The 23,253-nt window shown below is 43.8% G+C and overlaps 1 protein-coding gene across 2 annotated transcripts in view; it reads left to right on the forward strand.

Annotated features, from left to right (window-relative positions):
- The first annotated feature begins 6,529 nt into the window (after window positions 1–6,529).
- PPP3CA (protein phosphatase 3 catalytic subunit alpha) overlaps window positions 6,530–23,253 on the forward strand; it is a 200,470-nt gene continuing 183,746 nt past the window's right edge. The window contains exon 1 of one of the 2 annotated variants that reach the window (XM_049814903.1): window positions 6,530–7,193. In XM_049814903.1, coding sequence (XP_049670860.1) covers window positions 7,136–7,193 — 58 coding nt within the window. In that variant the 5' untranslated portion in view covers window positions 6,530–7,135. The remainder of the gene's footprint in view (window positions 7,194–23,253) is intronic. The other variant, XM_049814904.1, reaches the window with a different exon arrangement.

Consider the following 23,253-nt stretch of genomic DNA (forward strand, 5'->3'; position numbering starts at 1 on the left):
TATTAACTTATTGTGATTAATTATCTCACCCCTAACACCAGTTATGGTCTGTTTGTTACCACTGAGCCCTCAGTTGGCACTGATGGCACTTGGATAAATCATTTACTCCAGGATGTGCTCCATGCATGTTACCTTTAAAGTAGCAGGGATTTAATCTGTACTGCTTTCTGGCCATAAAGGCAGCGAAAAATAAATAATAAATTGTGGCATCTTTATGAAAACAAATAAGGCTCTACTCTTGCAAAAACAATTACACACATTCCTCTTTGTTCTTGTGTCTCTGACAATGGGATTGCTGCTGAAAAAGAAGGCAGAAAAGCATCCAAGGTATAAAACATATTGAGTACCATGCCTTATTTCAGGATCTTTTCAGCTGCTCCTGCCACTAGTAGTTTTTAATACCACATCAGAGTTAAATTAGCTATATATTAGAAACTTATAATACAAAATGAACATGTATCTTGTTATTTTGCTGTTTCCATTTCCTACAAATACCATTCCTTTCTCTCTAAAGAGGCATTGGTCTGTCATGACGTTCGCTACTGCAAGAACATCTTAAAAAAGCAGTAAGCTTTCCTTCCATTCGAATCTTTCTTAATTTATATTTTCTGGAAGATTTTAATATTCACTGGGATAACATCTCAAGGCTCACTGCAAAATCTGTATTCTGTAGTCTTCCATTAAAAGCAATGTCTAATTAAGAACCAAAGCCTGCAAGATGAACTCTCTGGGAGCAAATGACTAATTCTTGATAGCAGGACTGTGTTTTTAAGCTGTTGCCAGCACCTTGAGAAGAGCTCGATGCTGGAAGCTGTTCCCAAGGGTCCTTTCTTTCAGTTTCACAAAGTACTGGCACAGGCGAAGCAGACGAGGAAGATGCTCCTCCTCACTCTGCAGAGAGGCTTGGGGATGGGCACACCAGTAGGGGGAGATGAGGGGATATCTTTCCACTTCTGGGAACCTTGGCACTGTTGCCTGCCTTCAGATATATCTACTTCTTTTACAGTAAGGCATTTCCACTGAACAAACTTGCAGTGCTTAATTAAAGCTATAACTTTAAACACATTTAGACAAATCAGTGCTGTGCTCTACCGGATACATAAGTTGAGTTAAATCTGCTGCTTGCACCAGTAAATTTATAGGGACAAGCTACCCCTACAGGTCGAGCTTTAAACCAATGCACATTTATCCACACTGTTGGGCTCTGCCTGGGCTACTGGCCCTGCAGCTGGATGCAATAGGGCAAGTGGGACTGTGGCCCAGCTGTGCAGGAGCTAAGGCTTGGCTAATTTCCTCTAATAGCAGATGTGTCAGGCAACTCCACCAGTTGCTCTTGGCAGTCTGCAGTGCCATTTGGCTGTAGTTTTGCTTCTGACTCTCTTGCTTTTCATTCTTGTTTGCTTAGTCTTGATCCCTGGTTCCTGTCTCCTTTGTGTTATGCTCCTATACCTCACCTTGTTCCAGCTCTGACTTATCTTGTAATACGGACTCTTTGGTTTTCAATCTTCTGGCTCTGACTTTGTGACTATGCTCTTCAGTTTAGTATGGCTCTTTGCGTCTCTGGTGTCTTGATTTATTCTTATGCTGGCTTCAGTACTTGTCTCCAAACTTAATTCTAACCTGGTCTTCACCTTTGGGCTTACTAGAGTAGTCTGATGAAAGTACGTGCCTCTTAAGAAATCTGAAACTGCAGTGGAGGAAACTTGCATTAGCTCGCTTCTCAGAAAGATTGGAAAGGGGACAGATGTGGAAGTCCCTTGCATGATTTCTCTTGAGTCTGCATGCTGCTAGGGATTACAGGCATGACTTGTGGATCAGTTTTGCACTAGAGGCTTAATCTGAATGCAAGTATTCATTTGCAGCCTTAGATGACCACAGTTATGCTTCTTTTATATTGAAACCTGTTGTAAGCAGGCGGTTTTGGCAGGGGGTGTAACTATCTCCAGGGTTCAAGACTATTTTCTTTCACTTATGTCCTTTTCTTTTACTGTCTGTTGACTTTTCAAATGTCAGTCAAGCTCTGTATAATTGCTCATGGCACCATTTGTTACTGTTTTCCATGTTGATTCAGCATGTTGGAATTTGGAGCTAACCTGCTTTCCCTCTCCAGTATTCTGGATGCCATTGCTTGCATTTTATTCCAACACAATTCATTTTGGTATCATCCGTTCCATGGCTCTCTGTAGCATTATCTGTTTTGCTTTGCTTTCTAAACCAGGCACAGTATCATTATCAGTGTGTATAAATTTTGCTAAAAGCTTCAGGACCAAATCCAGAACCGGTATAAATAGCTGAGCCAAAAGTCTAACAGATGTATGCAAGGGGAAAACATGCAAAGCTCCAGAGAGGCTGTGGATGCAACAGGTTAAGTGCCCGCAGTGGATACATGAAGACCACAGGTGGGGAAAGGAGAGGATACGTTCGGTGATGGATTATGTCACTATGTTTTGCCATCTGAACTTTCCATCCCTTTGCAAACATAGTCAGAAAGCATTTGGATGACACAAAGAATTGTTACCTGCTACAGGCCCTTTATCTAGCTCCCTCTTGTGTACTGACGTAGAATAAGAGTGGGAAACCATTTGTCAAGAAAATCCTCAGACAGTGCCCCTTGATGGTGATCTAAATTGGTATATGGTCGTTTGTCTAGGCTCTCTACACTGGGGTGAATTTCCTCTCTTGGATATGATGGAGCCAAATGACCTGTGGAGTACTGATAAATTATATTGGCTTTCCAAGGCCCTTGCTATCAAATTTCTTTTCATCAGATGTAGACAGATGTAGCTCTTTTGGAATTTTTAGGTGCTTGTAGTCAGCGCTGTGAGCGTGCATTGTAACAGAACCTTGATTCCACTACAGAGCATCTCCTGATCTCTTCAGGAGATGCATTGTCAACAAAGACTAGTAAGTAGTGGTTTTAATCTGGTAGACAACTATGTGACACGGATTATGGCCTAGGCGATAGATACGCAGATGTTAAGAATCCCCATTAATTTTGATATTGAAGGGAAGTAAACTGAAACAATTGCAAATCTCTCTTAAAAGAAAAATGAGGAAAATAATCAGTTAAGGCAGCACCAATATCCAGACTAACCTCATTGCACATATTTTCCATGCAGCCATCATAATACTCCAGAGCACTCTCTAACTCCCCTGTACTTCCAAGAGACTGTCAAGCTTACATTTATTACATGTGAAGCCAGAACTTCCAGGAGCTGAAAGCTAATGCGTGAAGGACAGACTCCCTGTAGCTAGAAAAGTTTTTTTCTAATAATAATGATTAAAATTTTAAATACTATCTCTTACAATCAATACTTTAAAACAGTATCTTAATTGGTTGAGTCAGTGTGCAAACATATGGTTGCATTTCTAGAAGATAATCTTCATCTTGCTGCTGAAATAAAGTCCAGGCAACTTCATTGCTAATTTTTCATGGGACCTATGACAAAGTTTGGAATCTGTTAGTCTGTATGTCTTTATAAAACTCTGGCTTAAAATTACTGCCTTCTCATTGTATGGGCATTTATTCCTCCTTCCACTTCAGCTGGATGCTGCTGCTGTCTGAAGCTGCTGTGTGCTTAAAAGAATTGTCATGTCTCAGCTAAAATGGAAAAGAATCGCTCATCTGAGGCAAAGAGGTGAGGACTGACTTATTTCAGACTTGAAAAAATTCTCTCTCCCCCAGCTTTCACAGACCTTGTCTCCAAAATCTGTGATGGGAAGTGACTGCTCTTCAGAAGATCAGAGCTTCCAATGTATCATGCTGGGTTTCTATTCTACTAGGGGATGAAATGACTAACAATGCTACTGGGGACTGGTGATGCAAGAGGTCAAGTGTGTTAGAATTTCCCCAGAATCCACGGACTGTGCTCTTTCCATTCAATGATGTGATCTTCATGTTCTCCTCCTGCTGTTAAATGAGAAAAGGAATCTAACAGGACTCAGATCCCATGAAAAAGGAATTGCTCTATGGTTAAAGAGGTCTTTGTGAGAAGAATAGATATACAACCTTTACTACTAACTTAGATCTGAAATATAGAATTTTTCTAGTCTGTTACCATTATGAGAGAACAAAGATGGTGTTTGGTGATTTCTCTCTTTTCCTTTCCCTCCCTCACTGCAAGCATAAGGATTTTGCAAATGCTCCTGAAACAAGTCATGGGTTTAAGATTGCACCACACCGTGACAGAGTAGTCATGAGGTCTTATACCTGTGATCTGAATCTTGGCCATATCATACCTTGCAGAAGTGGCACGAGACTTGGTATTTTGCAGTGGTACTTCACCTTTGTTTTACGAAAGCTTGTCTGAAAAGTCCTAAAGATGAAATTACCTGAAATGGGGATTCTACCTTGGAAAGGAGGACTAAATGCATTCAACAGGCGCATTATCAAGACCTTCCACAAGATTAAAGGAAAGAACTTTATCTAGCCTGGATGGCATATTATAATTGAAAACTTAGAAGCAAAGGAAAACTGTTAAAAAAAAAAAAAAGTCCTAGATAGCTTCAGAATGAATACAAACATGCTGGAGTTGCGACACTGAATGCCATATAGCAGCACCAATAATCATACTTTCTTGTTAAAATATCAGAGCTGGAGTCTTGTCCTGTGACTAATGAGGGAGCAAGTGTAAGCTGGAGAGACCCAGAGTCTCTGTTATTGCAGCCTATCAAGAAGAATCCAGATGACTCATGCGAACAGCCTGCAGTCACAGAAGAACGGATCCAAACTGGTCCCCCGTGTCTCATGAAGCTGTGGCCCACAAGGTGTAGGCAATACCTGAAGTTACTGGCCATACTGCATTCCTAACATGCTGCTTCTCCTTCTCTGTCCAAGCACTGAGTGCCGCTAAGCAGCACTTCCCCGCACTGGGGATGAAGATGTTGGTTTTTTTCTGTCCAGATTCTTCTGTGCACTTGGCGCTTCATGAAGTATGCCTCGTATATGGGGAGCCTTCTGCAGACTTGTCACGGGCTTCAGAATTTGTTTGGGCGTATATAAAATACCCTTGCTTGAGCACCGGGTCTGTTTCTTGTTCTTGTGTTACCATTGCGATAGGAATCTCAGATGGGAACTTTGTCACCCAGCTAGTTTGTGCTTGTAGGACAAAAGGATGGTCACACCACATGGGGCTCGCCACAGTTGCCGGAACAAGCTGAGAACTCATGCTGTTGTACTGAATGTCAGTCGCATACAATGTCTTCCCATGTTCAGTGAAAATGCCACAAGGACAGCCGACAAAATATCCCCTAAAAATGTCAGGCAAATCAAAGCAGAGAACATGTGTCGTAACTGCCGTCTTATTTTCTTTGTGGCTTTCTAAAGCAATAGTATCTGCTAAGCAAGCAACTTGTACATCACCCTGGAGGGAAATGGGAAGCTGGGTTTAGGTGTCTGTTGATTCTTGGCTCATCTACACAGAAGGTATTCAGCAGCAACTCTGTAAACATCCCTCTTCCAGAATAGGTGTGCCCTGTTTTCCTCTTTAATTAAAACTCACACTGTTGAACTAAACCGGAACAGCTCAGCCTTATTCTGGAAATTAGTAATGAAATTAGTCAGGAATAGCTCCTCCTGAACAACTACATGTATAAACAAGCTCTAAACAATATTTATCTTGTCTGGAACGATGGGGGACACCGTCACAGGTGTCAATTACTTTCCAATCCCCGAAGCAACACGCAGTAAGAGGCGGCGTCTTCCTACCGGGGGCAACGAACACTTCACGCCCCACGTTTGACCATTGCACTTGTCCTTGCTGGGCAGCTGGAGGAGGCGGTGGGGGTGGACGGGGGCCAGCAGCAGGGCCGAGCGCTGCGACCCTTCGGCAAGCTGACCCGCGCCAGGTGCGCCGGGCAAGGCACGCAGTGAGGGGAGAGGGATGTATTTCTTCTCTTATCCGTAACGGAGAGTCTCGTACCCGGGGGCCACGTTAGCAAACCCCGAGACGGGAGCACGCTGTTTGAGCAGTTTCCCTTTCGTGCAGGCCAGCCCCGGCTGCGCCCGTGCCTGTGCCTGCGTGTGGCGGCGCCGGGGACGCCCACCCTCGGGGCAGGCGGCTGGAGCCGCCGGGGCCCGGCGGCTGCCCGCGCCCCCCGCACCGGCCCGGCCCGGCCCGGCCCGGCCCGGTACGCAGGCGCGGCCACCGGGCGCGGTTCCCCGGCGTGCGGCCGCCGCAGCCACAGTGAGTGACAAGTGGCGGCCGCCCCCGCGGCCACACGCGGGCTCCCCCGCTCCGCCCGCGGCCCGGCCGTACCCGCGCGCCTGCCGAGCCGCGGCCCGGCGGGGAAGGGCGGCGGAGCGCTGCGCGGTGCGGTGCGGCGCGGTCCCGCCGGTCCCCACGGCGCGGTTGGGCGCAGGCGGTGCACCTGGGCGGCGCGGCGGCGCGGCGCGGGCGGGGCGGCGCTACCTGACAGTGATTGGCAGCTCGGCGGCAGCCAATGGCGACGCGGGGGAGCGGGAGCCGGGAGGGCGGGGCCGGGCGGCGCGGCGCGGCGCGGCGGGGCGGGGGGGGGGGGCGCTGCGCCGCGGAGCGTGTGCAGCGCCGCGGGGCCGCGGCCGGTGTCGGTGCGAGTGAGGGGAGAGACCCTGCGGGGGGGCGAGAGACGGATCCGGATCCCGATCCCGATCCGGTGCGGCGGCGGCGGCCGGTGGCGGCGGCGGGAGGAGCCGGAGCAGCCGGAGCAGCCGTCGGCGCGCCGCGGAGGAAGGAAGCGCAGGGCTGGCCGCTGCGTGTGCAACCTGGCTGTTCCTGCTGCCCGCGTCCACTCGCGGCTTTTCCTGCCGGCGCTGCCTGACAGCCGCCCGCCGCGGGTGTTGTCGCCGGGGGCTTTGGCGGGGGGGGGGGAAGAGCGAGCCGTCCGAAACGACCCGGAGGCGTGATTGAAAGCGAGCAATAATTAACTGGAGGAGGAAGAGGAGGAGGAGGAGGAGGAGGACGGGGGTGGAGGAAGACGAAGGAGGAAGGCACCGCGCGGCAGAGCCCAGCCGAGCCAGCCAGCGGCGGCGGCGGGACGCGGCAACTTCGGCCGCAGCGGAGGAGCCGGAGCCCCGACCGCAGCGGCGGCCGCCGCCTCAGCCCGCGCCTGCCCTGCCCGAGGGGGGAGAGCCCCGCCGCCTCCCCGGCCGCCGGACATGTCGGAGCATAAGGCCGTTGATCCCAAGTTATCGACGACGGACAGGGTGGTGAAAGGTGGGTGCTGCGCCCTCGCCGCCCTTTCGGCCGGGTCGTCCCGCCGCGGCCCCGGCTGGGGTCGCGGCCGTGTGTGTGTGTGTGTGTGTCCCCCCCTTCCCCGCCCCGGGCAGGTACCGCGGGGCCGCCGGCGGAGCGGCCGCTCTAAGCGGTGGGCTCGGCCCGGGGGCTTGCGCCGAGCCCCGGTGGAGGGTTTGCGGCTTCCCTCGCCTGCCCGCCCGGCGCTACATTGCAGCATTTCCCCCCCTTCCTCCCCCCCGCCGCCTCCCCCTCTCCGCCTCGAAGGCGCTGCACAGGGCTGGCGTGAGAGAGAGGGGGAGCCCCAGCTTCCTCAGCCGCCCCGGTGCCTGGGGGGAGAGGGGGGCAGGGCTCGGCCCCCTCCCCCAGCCCGCCTGCTCCTCCGGGCATCCCCCCTTCCTCCTCCTCCTCCTCCTCCTCCTCCGGACTGCGCTCCCCGGAGCCCCCCCCGCAGGCTGCGCCGCCGCTTGTCACTGCCGTTCGGCTCCCCGCATGCAGCAAGGATGCCTGGAAACCTCCCCGCGCCGACAGCCAGGGCTCCGCTCCCCCCCCCCCAACAACCCAAACCCCCCTGCAGAGGCTGCGCTGCCCGGCTTCTTCCACCCCCGCTCCCTGCAAGGTCGCCCCCGCGGCGGGGGTGGGGGGCGGCCGTGGGCGCAGGGGGGCTGTGGGAGGCGGCGAAGGCTGCTTCCTCCTCCTCCTCCTCCTCCTCCTCCTCCTCCTCCATCGGCGTCTCTTACTGACGGCCCGGCCTGCGTGGATGTGAAGTTATCCAGCAGGCGTACCGTGGCCGTGCACCCGCGTGTGCGTGCAGATGTGCGTGGGGGTGCTCGGCACAAGCACGTATCGGCTCCATGATTTTTTTTGCTCGGTTTCGAAGGTATGCGTGTGCTGCGACCCTCGGCCCTATAAACAAATTAGAGTTTGGATCAACAACGCGTTGCGCCCTGCAGTACAGACCGAGGTCTTATTTACTGGGGTAGTGCCTCATTTAAATTGCACATGTGCGTTTCTCGGTATGTATGAAGCGGTTGTGTATTTAGTGGTTTGGTTGGGTTGGGTTTTTTCTTTTCCTTTCTGCGCTGCCCGTATAGCTGCATATGCTTGGTTACGGTGTATTTCATCCAGTTACGTTATAACCCCTATACCAATACAGAGCCTTATGGTGGAAAGCACAAATCCTAGATGCAGTATGCACCCTGTCAGAACCCAGGAGGCTGGGAATTGAAATGGCCTCGGATATTTTACTTGAGTGTACACCAAAGCTAAACACTCAAGATAAATATTATTCAGAAAGGCATATTGTTTATATTTTTGTATTTATATTTATACTTACCTTCTTGTGCCTTTTCCCCCCCTTTATTTTTTTTTTTTCCCCCTCCAAGTGAAATTGTAGATCTTCAGATGTTGTAAGAAACATAATTACATGCGTGATAAAAATATTTAAAAAATTACTTAGGAATTCACCTTCTAATATCTGGAATATTTACTGCTTGTTTCACTAGTCAGTCTCTTTTACCACACTAAGAGTAGGCTTTAGAAGCCTGAAACAGCTATGTTTAGGTGGCGCTTATCTTCTGTAGGAACCATCCTATTAGGAAGACTTTGTCATGATTGTGGGCCATGCCTAACTTTTTTTTTTTTTTCTCTAAATCTGCCTTGGTCCTCACACATGACCAAAGGTCCTCATCTTTGCTGTGGCAGAACTTCCTTTGCCTTGATGTTCATTATCAGTAGGAATTATCTCTATATTTACAAAACCCTCAGTGGTTTCAGCGCATCTTAATGTGTTTTGTCAGCAATTGCTTTTTTGCATTTTTCACGTCTAACATCTCAAACATCTGGAAGCACCATTTCTAAGAAAACTTAGCAGGTACAGTTAGATATTTTTATAATGCAACTAAAACAGAAATCAACTTTGTTAACCTGAGTTAAAGCATTGAACAAAAAGAACAGAATATACGTGCTGCTTAGGTGTCCATCTCACCTTTTGACTCTTGTCTCATAACGTCAGTGTTTCACTGGAGATGTGAGGATTTGTTTAACTGGTTCAGTCCTTTATTAAATATTGAAATCCTTTTAAGGTCTTAAAATAGCATCTGAAGAGAGTAGTACACAGTAAACTGATTCTTAATAGGATTATTCTTTGCTGTATCATAGGCACTTCACACTGCCTTCATATAGACTGTAAGGAAATCAAGTAAGAAAACAATAATAACAGAGATAGGAAAAGATTACTTTGTTGTTTCTTTCCTATAGGACATGATTTGTACCTTCTTGATGTGAACAACTGAAACAGGCTTGCAATGTTAAAGGAATAATTAAAAAAATAAAAAGGCTCCTTGTAAGTACCTATGTAAGTAGTTAGAGAACCTTGGTATTTTAGAGAGGAAACTCAGATATTCTTACGTTGGTGAGATATAATCTGTGAAAACAACTTTTTTTTTTTTTTTTAAGTTAGAATACCATATAAAACCTGACTTGGAAAGGAAATGTTTTTAGCATATGGATGTAGGCTCTGGATTAAACTCTCTTCTGTTTGCATGTGTGGGTTTTTTTTTTTTTTTTTTTTTTTGCTTGTTTTTATTGTGTTTGGTTGGCATTTTTTTAAAACCCTTTCGATTTGCTGGTGCATGACAGGAGATGTCTCTTTCTAACAACAGTTCTGGGCTGGCTGGTGAAAATCCTGGCTCGGCACCGTTACGTAACGGTGGGGTGGGTTTGGGGAGGTTACGGTTCCAGCAGCTTCATGCAGATCGCTTGTGGCTGAGAGCTGCCTCTTCAGGGGGTTGCTGCTGGCTGCTTTTTTTTTTTTTTTTTTTGTCTTTTTAAAAAACTCAAATATACTGAGAAGTGGGATATTTCCATAGGTGAGGACTTCATCTCGTACTCATTTTGCTTTGCTTATTGAATTGTCTGAACTGTGCTTTAAACTGATTTGAATCAAGAATAAAACATGCTTTTGGGAGAAGGGGAAAAAGGTTTAGGAGCCCCTGATGCTTATAAGGTCCTGGTCTTCTCCCACTTCTGTTATGCAGTTTGTGCACAATTACAGTTGGAGTGAAATTTTTGGATCTGACACTGTTGTGTAATGAGCAGTGTAAAGAAGAAATTCAAGTCTGTGTGTAATATTAAGTTTTCAGAAGCCAATTAACTCTTAAAACTGCGTTCTGTTGAGCTAAAGGAAAAGTATGTGAATCCAGAGGATGCAGTTAAGGTTTGAGAAGTACTTTTTTGATTTACTCTCGTGCTCTCCTTAACGTGGTATGTATGTTATGATGCAAATTAGACAATTCACCTTTACTTTCTGGATTTGTGATCTTGTAGAGGAGCAACACTTTGGTCTGTTGACTGCAAATACAGTGACCTGTACATTCAGGTACATTCAGAAGTTTGTGGGATCAAGGCTCAGGACAACACGCTGTTGCAGCAAATACTGACTTGACATATTTACGAATTGAAATTCCTTGCTTTTTCGTTAGAGGTGTGATGCAGCCTTCACCTGGACAGAGCTGTCTAAGTTCTTGTTCTGCTTCAGGACTGAGGAAGCTACTCCTTGTCCGCACTGCTTTTAACTCCTGAGACTTGCCAGCCAGAGTGTGGGCTTGGTTGTTCTTGTGAAGGTAGGAATACCTGTCTGGGAAAAACTGGTCTGAGGATACTGGCTCATTCCTCATGGGTCACATAACAGCTGTCTGATGTCAACAGCTTTTGGTCACTACTGACATTAGCAAGTTTTGAACCCCACTGACGTGGAGGGAAAAGCTGTGTATCGTGTTACTTGACCTCCTCAAAATATTCAGTGTTGCATTACTGCCTTCTAGAAATACTGCTCTAAAGCAGAGTAATCCTAAATAAAAACTTTGAAAGTGAACTGGTGTAGTCATACAAAGATTTCCTGGAAATCTTGCTGTTAGCTAGGTACAGTGATTGTTTTGATTCTTCTGGGCAGGTCAGATAGTTATGTGCTTTTGAGTGGTTTGGTAGTTGGGTTTTTTTGGTTGTTCCCCCCCCTCCCCCCTCCTGTTTTCTTTTTCTTTTTTTTTTTTTTTTTTTTTTGCTTTGAAGGAAAGTGGTGTTTTAATGAAATCCTTCCATCTCAGCTGTTTAGATGGGCTGCTGCCATGGCTTGTGAACCTTGGTGCTGGCAATCTCCTTTCCTCTTGTGCATTGTGTGCTGAGGTGTACACAGTTATATTGACAATCGACAACACCCAAAAAAACTAGACACCAGTCCCTGCTGTCTCTGAATTTCAAACTGTGTCATTGTTAATGGTCTTCTAAAGTTCAGGCTGTTGGTTGTTTGTAATGTAATACGAATGCCAGCTCGTGATCAATATGTTAGCCATCAGTGTTAATTTCAGATTCGTGAAAGGTAAAATTGCTGTCAATAATGGGAATTAGCATGGAAGTTTAGAGTTTCCATTAGTCCAGGGAGACTTGTGTGTACTCGCCAATGGCTTTTGCTCCAGGCTGGAATCCAGCATTAGTGTATTGCAGAAGCCTGCCTCTATCTCTCTGTGAATCAAGTACAATTTTTCTAGCATAGATGTATCCTGCAAGTGCTGGGCTGCCCTTCAGTGGCTTTTGAGTAATTGTGTGATGACCTGAATGTCAGTAGCGTTGTTGAATGTGATATTTATTTTGGTGTAAATTTGAGTGTTAGGAAATGCGTGATAAGGACCAGTGTTACTTGGATAGTTATAGCTGTCTAACGACAGGAGAGTAAATGGTTATGTGGCCCTCTTCTGAGGGTGCTGAAGATTGGGTATCTGCCTGATCCTTAGGAGGGAAGGGAAGGAGTTGCTTTGTAGCTGTTCCTATTGGCATAGGAAAGCTGACTCCATTTTTCTTCTAATTAATTTATCCTTGCAGTACTTAGGAATGTACTTGCTTGATCTGAGGAAGCCTGCATCTGGGTTCAAGGAGTGTTATTAACTAGAGAATCCACCTTCAGCTGTGTCAGAAAGGTGGCACCGGTACAGCTGGGGATTATCTGCTCTCCTCCATCCACTTTTACCTTCATTTGAAGGGATGGGTGTTCCTCCACCTCAGCTTCGGTAGATCCCCTGGTACCTTCGTGAAGCGAGCCATATGAGATGCAGCTGAGAGCAGAAAACAGCTGAATATGCTTGCATAGGCCTTATGGTTACTTAAGAAAGAAAATGAGGTTGGCTTGTTATTTTCTTATGTGTAACCACTTTGTTCTTATCTCGTGGTCAAAACTAAGTTACTACTTGTCAGACCAGTGGATGCTGTCAGCTGGAACCTGCTTGGGTATTGCAGTCTTTCTGTGTTTTACGCTGCATAAACCTGCATATATGTGTGACGGGTGTATAATGCTTGTAAAGGATTGCAAATGTAGTAATGAGAAACTGAAACAAAACCAAAGTACAGTGCTTGACAGTTATGCTTATGTAATAAAGCTGGTGATTTATTTTGATTTGTGAACTCGCTGAGCCTCTTAGTCATTAAGATCATTTCGTAAATAACCCCTTTAGCGAAACAAGCCTTTTGCTGTAAAGGCATAGGGGAAAAATCGCGTTCACACTGAAGGGTGCCTTTCTTACACAGTTATCACTGCACTGCATAGGTGGGAGGCTTTTCTTGTGCTTTGTATTAGGAGAGTGGCTCACTAAGTTTGCGGAGTCTCAGGACTGATAGGAGGTGAGGGGCAAAATTGCCTTGTTTGGGTGTTAAAAACCTCTTGTATGCTTCTGAATTCCATATTGGCTAAAGCTGTCTTCCGTTACCTGCTCTTTTCGGCTGAGCCTAGCAAGAGAGCTGGTGCTTTTGATACCACTAGTGGTGGTGAGAAACTTGAAAGAGTAGTTCATGCTGGATGTTATCAGCATTTAACTTAATTGGAAAATATGAGCCAGTTGAGGTAATTTTCCATAGGGGGATGTTGTAGAGAACAGTCGTTTCCTCCCTGCTATCTATTCCCAAATTGAATGGTATCTACTTCCATCGCATGCATCCCACTTAGAGATGATAGATGTTGCATAGTTATGCTTGCTTTTCTGTGCAGGTTGTGGCAGGAAGATCAAATGCAAAATATATTTACCTTTGATTACATAACTTGATATTTTGAATTATTTTTTTGTAGTTCCATGACTTCCAGAAGTCATCGCATTCCTTCCCGTCTAGTATTTCTAAAGGAATTTTCTCTCAAAAGTAATTTTGGGTAATGTCAATAAATAAGTACCTGTAGCTTAGATATTCCAAATCCATAATTTTTTTTTTTTCAGTTTCTTCTATTTTGCTGAGTGGCTCCTACTTAAAGTACAAAGGCAGGACTATAATTCAAATTTGGTACTCTATTTAAATATAAGATTAATTCATCCAAGGCTTTCCAATAATGTTGAAGCAGCATGTAGTGGGGGATAGTTCCCTCTTTAGAACTTTAAAGAATGTGGAGAAAAGTATTTCCTTAAGAGTATTTTAAGATACAAAGATACTGCTTAACACTCTTCTCAAGCGTGCCATAAAAGAAGCCACAAGTTTCTGAAGTAAAAGCCACTTCAAATCATCTTCATGGAAAGGTGCCTTCTTGTATTCTTTTGTATGCGGTTTCACGAGTCAAATGCAAGTTACAATTGCATAATGGTTCTTCAGCTGAACACTTAAATAATTTCCTGTTCTGATAATCAGTCATTTACCTTGACTTTCCCCATAAAAGATCATTTTATGGCTACTCAGTCAATAATGGTGGGAAGTATCATCCCAGTTCTGAAAAATATTACAGCGTATGTGCAGCCTAGTTTACGCAAGTGCATGACTCATTGAGTGATCTGCCACTCAGGTTGTAGATTCAGATGTATTATTGCTGGAGATTGTACCCCAGGTATGTTCTTGTTGTTCTTCAATTATTGAACGAAGGAACAGACAGAAGATTGTATGTGGAGAACCAGGGAGACAATAAGTGCTATGATGGTAAATTTTTCTTTGAAAGATAAAAATCTAAACTACTTATTCCTACCCTACTTACTCCTCCACCAGAAAGCCGCTACTGTTGAAATAACACCTCCAGAGTAGTACCTCCTTGACAGTCATTTACGTGCATTTTAAACTGACTATGAGATCTATATTTATAAGCGAGGTTAGACATGTTAGCGTTGGTATGGCAACACTGCTGTATGAGGAGACCATGACTGTCTTATTTAAGATTGAATTACGATGCCAACACAATCTCCAACTAATTTCCAACTAATACCATTTATGTTTGGAGCTGCGGAGGGGAAGGAGCTGAGTGGAAAGGCACCAGAGGTCAAAGATGGTGGGTTCAATTAGAAGCTAATTCCTGCGTCTCTGGGGGTTACATGTGCTTAAGGTGTAGGTGGCATTCTTTCCTTTTAGGGTGTACTTCATGAAGTTTTTGAAAGCATTTAGTTTGAGAATTGTCTACCACTCAAAATTCTTTCTGCTTAGAGAGAAAGCTGTGCTGTACTGAACTTCTGTTGCAGCTTCCTTTTTGGTGAGTAGTTGTGTTTTGGTTTTTTGTGTTTTTTAAAATAATTTCTCCCTCGTGTGTTTCAATATGCCCTGTCTTTTCCTGTCTATTCCTTTCCTACATTTCTGCAATCTTTTCTCTCCTTATTGCTTTCATCCTTACTGCTAAGTATGTCGAGCAGCCTAAGCGCTGCCTGGTAGTTGTGATTTGGGTGTGTGTACCTAACGCAAGAGGTTCACTGAACACAGTGTTTTTCCTTTGGTGCATCTTATAGGCATCTGTAGGTGCCTGGGGAAGCACATGAGAATAGGGGAAGTATATTCTGCCTCTCCCTCAGACTTGTGTTGTAATTCTGCAACCAGCTGCTGACTCTATAGCTTTCTTTTCAGCGAATAGTTCCACTATCAGTGTGCTGCTCAAGCTCTACCCAACTTGTCACAGAAGGACATCTCTATTTTGCAGTTCAGCTGCTGCTTGCAGGTTGCTTAGCAGTAATGTCGAAAACTCAGTGTGTGACTGTTAGTTTTAACTCATGTAGTATGCAAAAATGTCTGAGAGCTAGCATAGACAGTGGTGTGTTTTGGTTAACTTGAGAGAAGAGGTGGTATTAACACTCATGCTTTGGTGTCTTTGCAACCAGCTGTAGAAGTTAGTTAGCAATGGAAGGTTAGATTTGGTGAAGTAGGTAATATTTGAAAAAAACCTGAAGTTCACCATAGATGAGTGAACTTTAAAGCCCCACCTTAAACTCTAAGCATAAAAGGTGCAGAACCTAGTCTGCTTAGATTGTACAAAATCTTCGTGGTAAAGAAAGGAAAAACTGTGCTAAAATATGGTTGCATTAAATCTTCCAGTAGTAATAGCTGGTTTTCCATATTTCGGATAGGCATATATGACTTACTAAAATAATTGAAGTCTGATGCGTTACAGGGCTTTCAAAATTGAGAAGTGCTGTAATGGGATTAAACGTGTACTGTTGGAGACAGGTATCGGTATAACAATGTCAGTATTCTACACCATATTCTTCTTCTCCATCCTATCTTTTAGAGGCATGCAGCTTAGCCATTTCATTGTGTCAGATTCGTGTAGGCCAAAATACTTTCCTTGAGTCATCCTGTCTGTTGCACAATGTAGAACTGATGGAGTGGAGCAAAAAAGTATAACTAACCTGCTATGGAGCAAACTCTGCTATAATGTTGGCTCTGATACTTGCTAGTTATATAAAAATATCACGCCTGCACAGTGTTGCCACAAGAAAGGAAGTCCACTTTGAACTTCTGATTGGAGTGTTGAAAATAACATGTGTTAATAATGGGTTACGCAGATGTGATGCTGCAGACGGTCTTTAACACTCACTCTGGGCATTGTTCAATAGGCTTAATTAATAGAATCCAAACTACAGGTTTTTGGCCTAATTTAGTGTGTGATTAGATTTTAATTTTTAATTTAAGCTTTTGTGAGTGTCTTTGAAGGTAGGTTGTATGACTAATTTTTTTTGCTTGCTGATAGTGACAGGTCAGTAGTTGTGGGGCCGCATAAAGCAAAGTTCCTGAGTTGTTCATGTTTTGAAGTAACCAGCACTTGGAAAGAAATCCTTTGCAGTCTAGATAGATGGCCCAAAGAGAGAGAAAGAGGCACAGCTTCTAACATGTTTTCCATTGCTGTGTTTCGTTATAAGTACATGTTTAACAATGATTTCTCTTTTTCTTTGGATAGGGGTGCTTTGTTTTTATTGTACTTTTGTTGTGGCTGTATTTGTTACAAAGTCCCAAATTGGTTCCTATGAAAACAGGTGTATGCTGTGTGTGATTAGGTGGTAGTCTTTCTGAAGTGTTTGGAATTCCTCTGGAAGTGTTTTTCTCTCCTGAAGTGGAGAAACTGGTAAAATGAATGCTAGCTTTCTTAATAAACTAATTATTTTCTTGGTAACTAGGAAAAAAAAAAACCCCAAAACCAATAAACCAAAACAGTGAACGAACTTGTGACTTATTCCTGGCCTATAGTTCTATATGGGTGATTTTGGAGGGGAAGGCACATGGCTAGAGCGGAACACAGTCATGTATTTTCTCTAGAAGTGACATGAAAATTACTTGAAATAGTATGTTCCAGGTTCTGTGGAGATTTTATGCGGGAATACATGCTTTTCCCCTAGCTTTTTCTCCATCTGTCAAGGAGTAATGCTCCAGTAGAGAGTTGTATCTGAAAATTCTTTCTGCATCTGTATATGTGGGGTTTTTTTTCCTATTTTAATGTTTTCTTTGCATTTGTGTATTTGAATCTTATAAAAAAATGGTTTGCTTCACATATAGTACAGTTAACAAAACAATTAAAAACTTCTGAATGGGGAAGCCCACCCTGTTGTTGGTTCCAGAGAAAAGATGTTTTGTAATCCACTTTGGACTTGAGATAATTTTACTCAGCACAACTCTTTTCAACAACAAATTTGGGATTCTTGGCTGAATTCTGCTTTTATTACTGGAAGAGACAGTTTTAGTAATTTAATACCTTTTATTTACCATCATTTTTAAGCAGTTTAACATAATTGACAATTTGAATGCAGAACCATTCATACAAAATCCCTTCCTATCCCCCCCCAAACAACAAAAAACAACCCATGAACAGAAATTTAAAAAAAAAAATCAAACAGAATATTTAAATAATTTTTTTAGTCTTTTTTTCCATGATGCTTGCCAAGTTTTGGTTTGATGTAGATTACAATGGTCATGCTGTGTTACAATCTTTGAAAAAGTGCAACTGGTCATTAGCTGCAATGACACGAACAGCTGTAGTATTTTATAACAACAGCTGGGAACAATCTAGTTCTCTTCAATAACTTTCTTTTATTGTTCCTTTCATGCCATTTTTAAAATGAGAAAGCGAAATCATTGTATTTGTTCTCTATTTTACACCAGGGATTTCTTCATAGGCAGTGGTGGCAATTAGGTATCAAAATTCGGCTTTGCTCTTTGTGACTTGGAACATTTCCCTCTGCAGGACCTGTTTCATAACCTGCTGAAATCTGTGGGAGTTGGAGTCTTTTCATTAACTTGAGTAAACTGTGAATCAAGTCGTCATCCTAGGACTTATAATTTTGGCCTTCCTTTTCAGTGCATGATTTCTCTTTGGTTTAAACTGCTTTCTTATATCTGATCTTAAGCAGCTGGGGACAGGATGGCATTAGCTCTTATTGTAACACTGAGCAAAGTGCACTTCTACTTTGCAATGCTCTCACTTAGCAAGTGAAAAGGGACTTGTCTGCTTGTGGGTGGCTGGTTTCCCAAGAAATAGTTTGCTGTTCTGTTGCTGTGTCTTCAGAATTGTAGTCTAAAATGGTTCGTGTGTAGGTATGTATGGTTATTTTTTATCATTGGAAAACCAGGTAGTAGCCTTTCTTACGTATACATTTTTTTCTGTGTCCCCTTACAAATAAGTTTTCTTCAGTAATGTACACATCTGGGTTGCCTTAAATAAAATCTGTTTAACTTATTTTTCTGGTGTAATAGAGTAAGTCTTAATATTAAAGTCACAGTGGTAGTACTAAAGATGTACATACCAGAGCTGCGCAGGAGCATTATTTTCTTCCCTCAGAGACCTGCTGTTCTGAGTCACACGGTGGTGGTATCTATGGTTAGTAGAAGGGAGCCTAATGGCATAACAAGTTATATTGGGCATTCAGCTGGGGAGTTTGGGAGGAAGAAATGAAGAGAGCACAGCGGCCAGGGTATGTGTTTTCAGTGCAGTAAATGTTACTTAGGGAATCCTATCTAGTTTACAAATCAAAAGCGGAGATCTGTTTAAGGAGTGCTTTGCCTAATGACTTGTATTGGCTCAGGTGAATATCTTCAAGGTGTCTGTGCAGCAGGGTGGGAAGCTCTGTGGTAGCTACTAGGGAGCTTGGCTCCATCAGGAAGCAGAGAACTGGCAAAGGCAGTTGGTGAAACTTTTAGTTAATTATACTCTGTGTGTATAACCCTAAGTTTGGTTTAGATTATCAGTGAATGATCTTTCTACATCTTTTAAGAAAAGTTTCCTGTGATGAAGTGCTTATAGTTTCTGTTAACTGCAACGACTTCTAAGCTGTTTGTCCTTACATTATCCGTAATAAGGAGGGGAAAATGACTTTAAGATGCTATCTTTTGAATATACTGAGATGAGGTTACTTTTGATAGAGGGAGGAAAGGAAGAGTGAACTAAAAACCCCCCATATTTGTACTACAAAAGGGGAAAAACCTGCATTCATTTCAGTTGAGAGATTAACTTAAGCTTCTGGGATGTTGACTACCTTAGCAGGGATGTTGTTTGGGTTTTTTTCCTGTATCATTTAACCTTCTGCTCACCACTACACTGGAGAAATAGCTTATCCTTAATTTTCATGAATGATGTGTCAAAGTACCTTTCTCAGTCACTCATAACTAAAAAGTATGAGCTCTGACACCTTCACAGAAGCACAGGATGGTTGAGGCTGGAAAGGACCTCTGGAGGTCATCTGGTCCGCCCCATCTCTCTCAGACTTTCGTTGTAGGAGAGATGCCTCAGTCCCTTACGTCATCTTAGTGGCCCTTTGCTGGACTCTCTGCAGTTGCTCCATATCTCACAGTTTCTGTGTGAAATCTAAATGTAAATAAAAGTTAATTTATACATATAAAGAACTTGCACATTAGGGAGTAGCACACTTATCCTTTTTAACAAGGTACTGCTGCTTCCCTGGAGCTCTGAATCTCAGGTGACACCTACCTCGCATGTAGATACTGTCTGCCACCTAGAAGGTGAGGGTTGTCGCTATCGTTAACAAAAGTCTTAAATGAGTGTGAATTTCTTGTACAGTATTAACCTCACATCTTGTATCCTATTGTCACAGACAATACTTCACTGTAGGATATTGTTTGTGTAACCTAGGCTAACCTTATAAGTGCTGCCAGTCAGAAAGTTACTCTGGAGATATCTTTTTTTGGTTATAATCCAGTTGCTGTGGCTTCTGAGTGCACGTTAGACTCTTCCCTCCGGACCCGATTTATGGGAGTTGAAGGAGACAGAGGTTTGTAGGTCATCTTAAAGAATTTGCCAACAGCCTCCCGGTCTGCATTCGGAAGAGTGTTTCCAGCAGGTGGAGGGAGGTGATCCTTCCCCTCTGCTCAGCACTGCTGAGGCCACACCTGGAGCGCTGGATCCAGTTCTGGGCTCCCCAGTACGAGAGGGACATGGACATACAGGAATGAGTCCAGCGCAGGGCCACAAAGGTGACTATGGGACTGGAGCATCATTCCTATGAGGAGAGGCTGAGAGAGCTGGGGCCATTCAACTGGGAGAAGGCAAGGCTCAGGGGGATCTCATCCATGTGTATAAATACTTGGTAGGAGGAAATTAAGAAGGGGGAGCCAGAATCTTCTCAGTAGTGCCCGGTGACAGAGCAAGAGGTAACGGGCACAAATTGACAGCACTCACAGTAGGTGAATTTTCTGGTTTTCAAACACTGGCACAGGTTGCCCAGGGTGGTCGTGGAGTCTCCGTCCTTGGAAACGTTCAAAAGCTGTCTGGATGTGGCCCTGGGCAGTTGGCTGTAGGTGACCTTGCTTGAGCAGGAGTGGTGGACCAGGTGACCTCCAGAGGTTCCCTTCCGACCTCAACCATTCTGTGATCATCTTTTACTGAACTCTCTTAGATGGATAATTAAAATGCTATTTATCAATTTACAGACCTTTTGACCAAGCATGAAATACAGAAATCTCCTTTTAAAAATGAAAGGTTATGTCTGCTAATGAGGTGTTCTACAGGAAGAATGCTTTGTGTGATTGAGGATCTGCCATAAAAATACTTATTTTGAAATAGCAGCAAGATATGTTGCATTGGGAAATTATATAATTTTTTAATTGACGCATCCATATGTAGCTGGTAGTGTTGCTGGCAAAACATTTGCACAGATCACTCTTGAAAAATTTTAGAATCTCCTGAGCATGTATAGCTCTCGAGTTTGGTGTACCTCGAAAGCAGGGACAGGTAGTATGCCCACTGTACTTTGCTTTGGGCAACTCTTCTGACATGACCATCAGAAAGGTCTGTTTACTAATTACTGGAAGGAAGTGGTAATCTTTTACTACTCCTTGGTTCATCTGATTTTTCCATATTGGCATGATGATTAAAACTGAGGATTGATAGCAATTGTCTTTCAGCTCTAATAGTCTCTGGCAGATTTTTTTCTTTGCTGCATTCTCATGCCTTTTTGTTTCCCCCTGAAGATGCACATTGCCCTGTAAAGCTGACTAGGAAATACCTGAATGTTGCATGTGTAAAAGTAAAAATCAAACCCATGATAAGGGAATCTCTTGATGTGGGTGACAGGGAATGAAAATAAGCATTTGGAAGAGTTTGAGTGTGACAGAAGTATGCTGACTGCTTCAGAAAAGTTAGTGGAGCTACCACGCTAGAAGTTTTGAGCAAGTTCTCTAGGTGGGATCACCTTCATGGATAATTAATCTGGATAATGGAGATGATTTTTTTGTAGTGAAAATGCAGCTTCCAGGGTTGCTCAGTTGACTAGATACATTTGAGGAAAATGATAGACAGATACTGTAATTTAAAGTATGAATTGCCTCAGTGCTCATATAGATCATACTGTATAATAAAAACCTGGGGCAACATACATCCCTATGAAAGAAGTTTAAATCCACTTACTGTCTTTGCAACATACTGAACAACAACCGGGAAAAGGACTTGCTAGTGCAGCTAATAAATCTTTGGCCTAATTGTTTGTAATTGGAAAAGTGTATTTCAAAAGATGCCTTGTTCTGGAGAACTTCTGGTTGCAAAAAGGCAAGTGAAGTGTTGAAGAGTTGCCTTAAAGATATTGAAAAAAGGAAAGAAAAAGACAGGTTGAATATAGATATCATGACCTGGAAGGATGTTCCTGGCAAGTGAACACACCAAAGGAGCTGAAGAAGTGCTTTGAATAGATGGAAATGAAGAGCAAATGAGAAAGCCCAACAACCCGCAGATGCTTGTTAGTAGCATACGTTCACCTAGCTGAAGCATGAATGGCTGTTCCAGGAGTATCTCTTATAGCCATGCTGCAGGGCGTTTCTTCTTAAGCAGCTCCGATGGTTACGTCGTCATCTCCTGCTCAGGTACAGACCATGCAAAGAGAAGGCTTTTTAGCACAGTGGCTACCTGTCATAGTCCCAAGTAAGTCACTGGAGGAAATTGTTTCTATGGATTATATTAATGAAAAACTTCTTGAGACTGACCATGGAGGAAAAGTTATTGTACAGCTGCTAAAATTTGTCTTTATTTATGAGGGAAGATATATGATGCAGGTATATGTTGTCGAGAATCTACTGTATCCTGGTGCTTTGATATATTGGGCAAGATTAAAAGCTGACTTCAGCTTGTGCCATGTTTTATCTGAACCGATGATGCAAGCGGCTTCTAATAAATAATTTTATCAGCAAATATTAACAAATTACCGTGGTTTCATAAGGCTTCTAAAATTTTTGCCTGAAGTCTTAATATAACAAAACTGGCAAAACTAAACCCTGGTTCTGTTGTGATTCCCAGAAAATAAAGGGCTGTGAGAGGGCAGTGGATTCTTCCCAAGCCTTGATGCAGGCCCAGAATTTTAACTGCCTCCTAAAGGTTTAGCAGAAACATTTTTGGCTTCAAAAATGCAGGTTTTATCTTTGTTCAAAGGTAACTGGTGGCAGTAATAATACTTCTTCTAATGTACAGAGCAGCTGAATGAACTTCAAGAGCTGGTGAGATCAGATGGCCTGTCTAGCCAGAGAATTCTACAGAATCCTTTCACAACTGTATTTTAATGACAGAGTGAATTACCTTTGCCTAAGTTTACCTTAATCCAGTACCATGGATTATTTTGGTGAAAACCATTCCTTTCAAACTGTTCCTCTTCCCTCCTGAGCATCAGCCTTTTAGAAAAGCTACCTTTTTTAAAAAAGCATAACAGTGTTTATAAACAGTAGTCTTTAAATGTGCTGATAATACATGGCAACAATTTCATTGCTGGAATTGAAAGCAATGCCTTTTTTTGTTTGTTTTTTTTTTCCCCCCCCTTCACATTCTGGACATGCAAAATATTTCTTGATGAGTACCTGCCGAGCTTTGTCAGATTTATTTTAAGTAAGGTGAGTCTTCTGAAAGTTTCGGGGTAGTAGGGACCTAGGGAGGAGCAGGCAGGGTTAGCTCTGAAACTTTCCATGCTGTAGGAGGCTGAGAAAGTAACAGGCTGAATTTATTACTGGTGCAGTACACAACAGTAGTCAGAAAGGATGCTTCTCAGAGCTAGGGAAAAACACAAGTGGAGTTTGAATTACCTTTCCTTTTCTACATCAGCAGCTGTATGAAGCTTATCTTTATGCCTTCTGTCTGCTTTGCTGCCATACTGCTAACAATGTAAACGTATCAGCAATAGCGTGGCCAGCAGGAGCAGGGAGGTGGTTGTTCCGCTGTACTGGGCACTGGTGAGGCCGCCCCTCGAGTCCTGTGTTCAGTTTTGGGCCCCTCACTCCAGGAAAGACCTTGAGGTGCTGGAGCGTGTCCAGAGAAGGGCAACCAAGTTGGTGAGGGGCCTGGAGCACAAGT

Source organism: Accipiter gentilis, chromosome 12 (genome assembly GCF_929443795.1).
Source record: "Accipiter gentilis chromosome 12, bAccGen1.1, whole genome shotgun sequence".
Classification (NCBI taxonomy): domain Eukaryota; kingdom Metazoa; phylum Chordata; class Aves; order Accipitriformes; family Accipitridae; genus Astur; species Astur gentilis.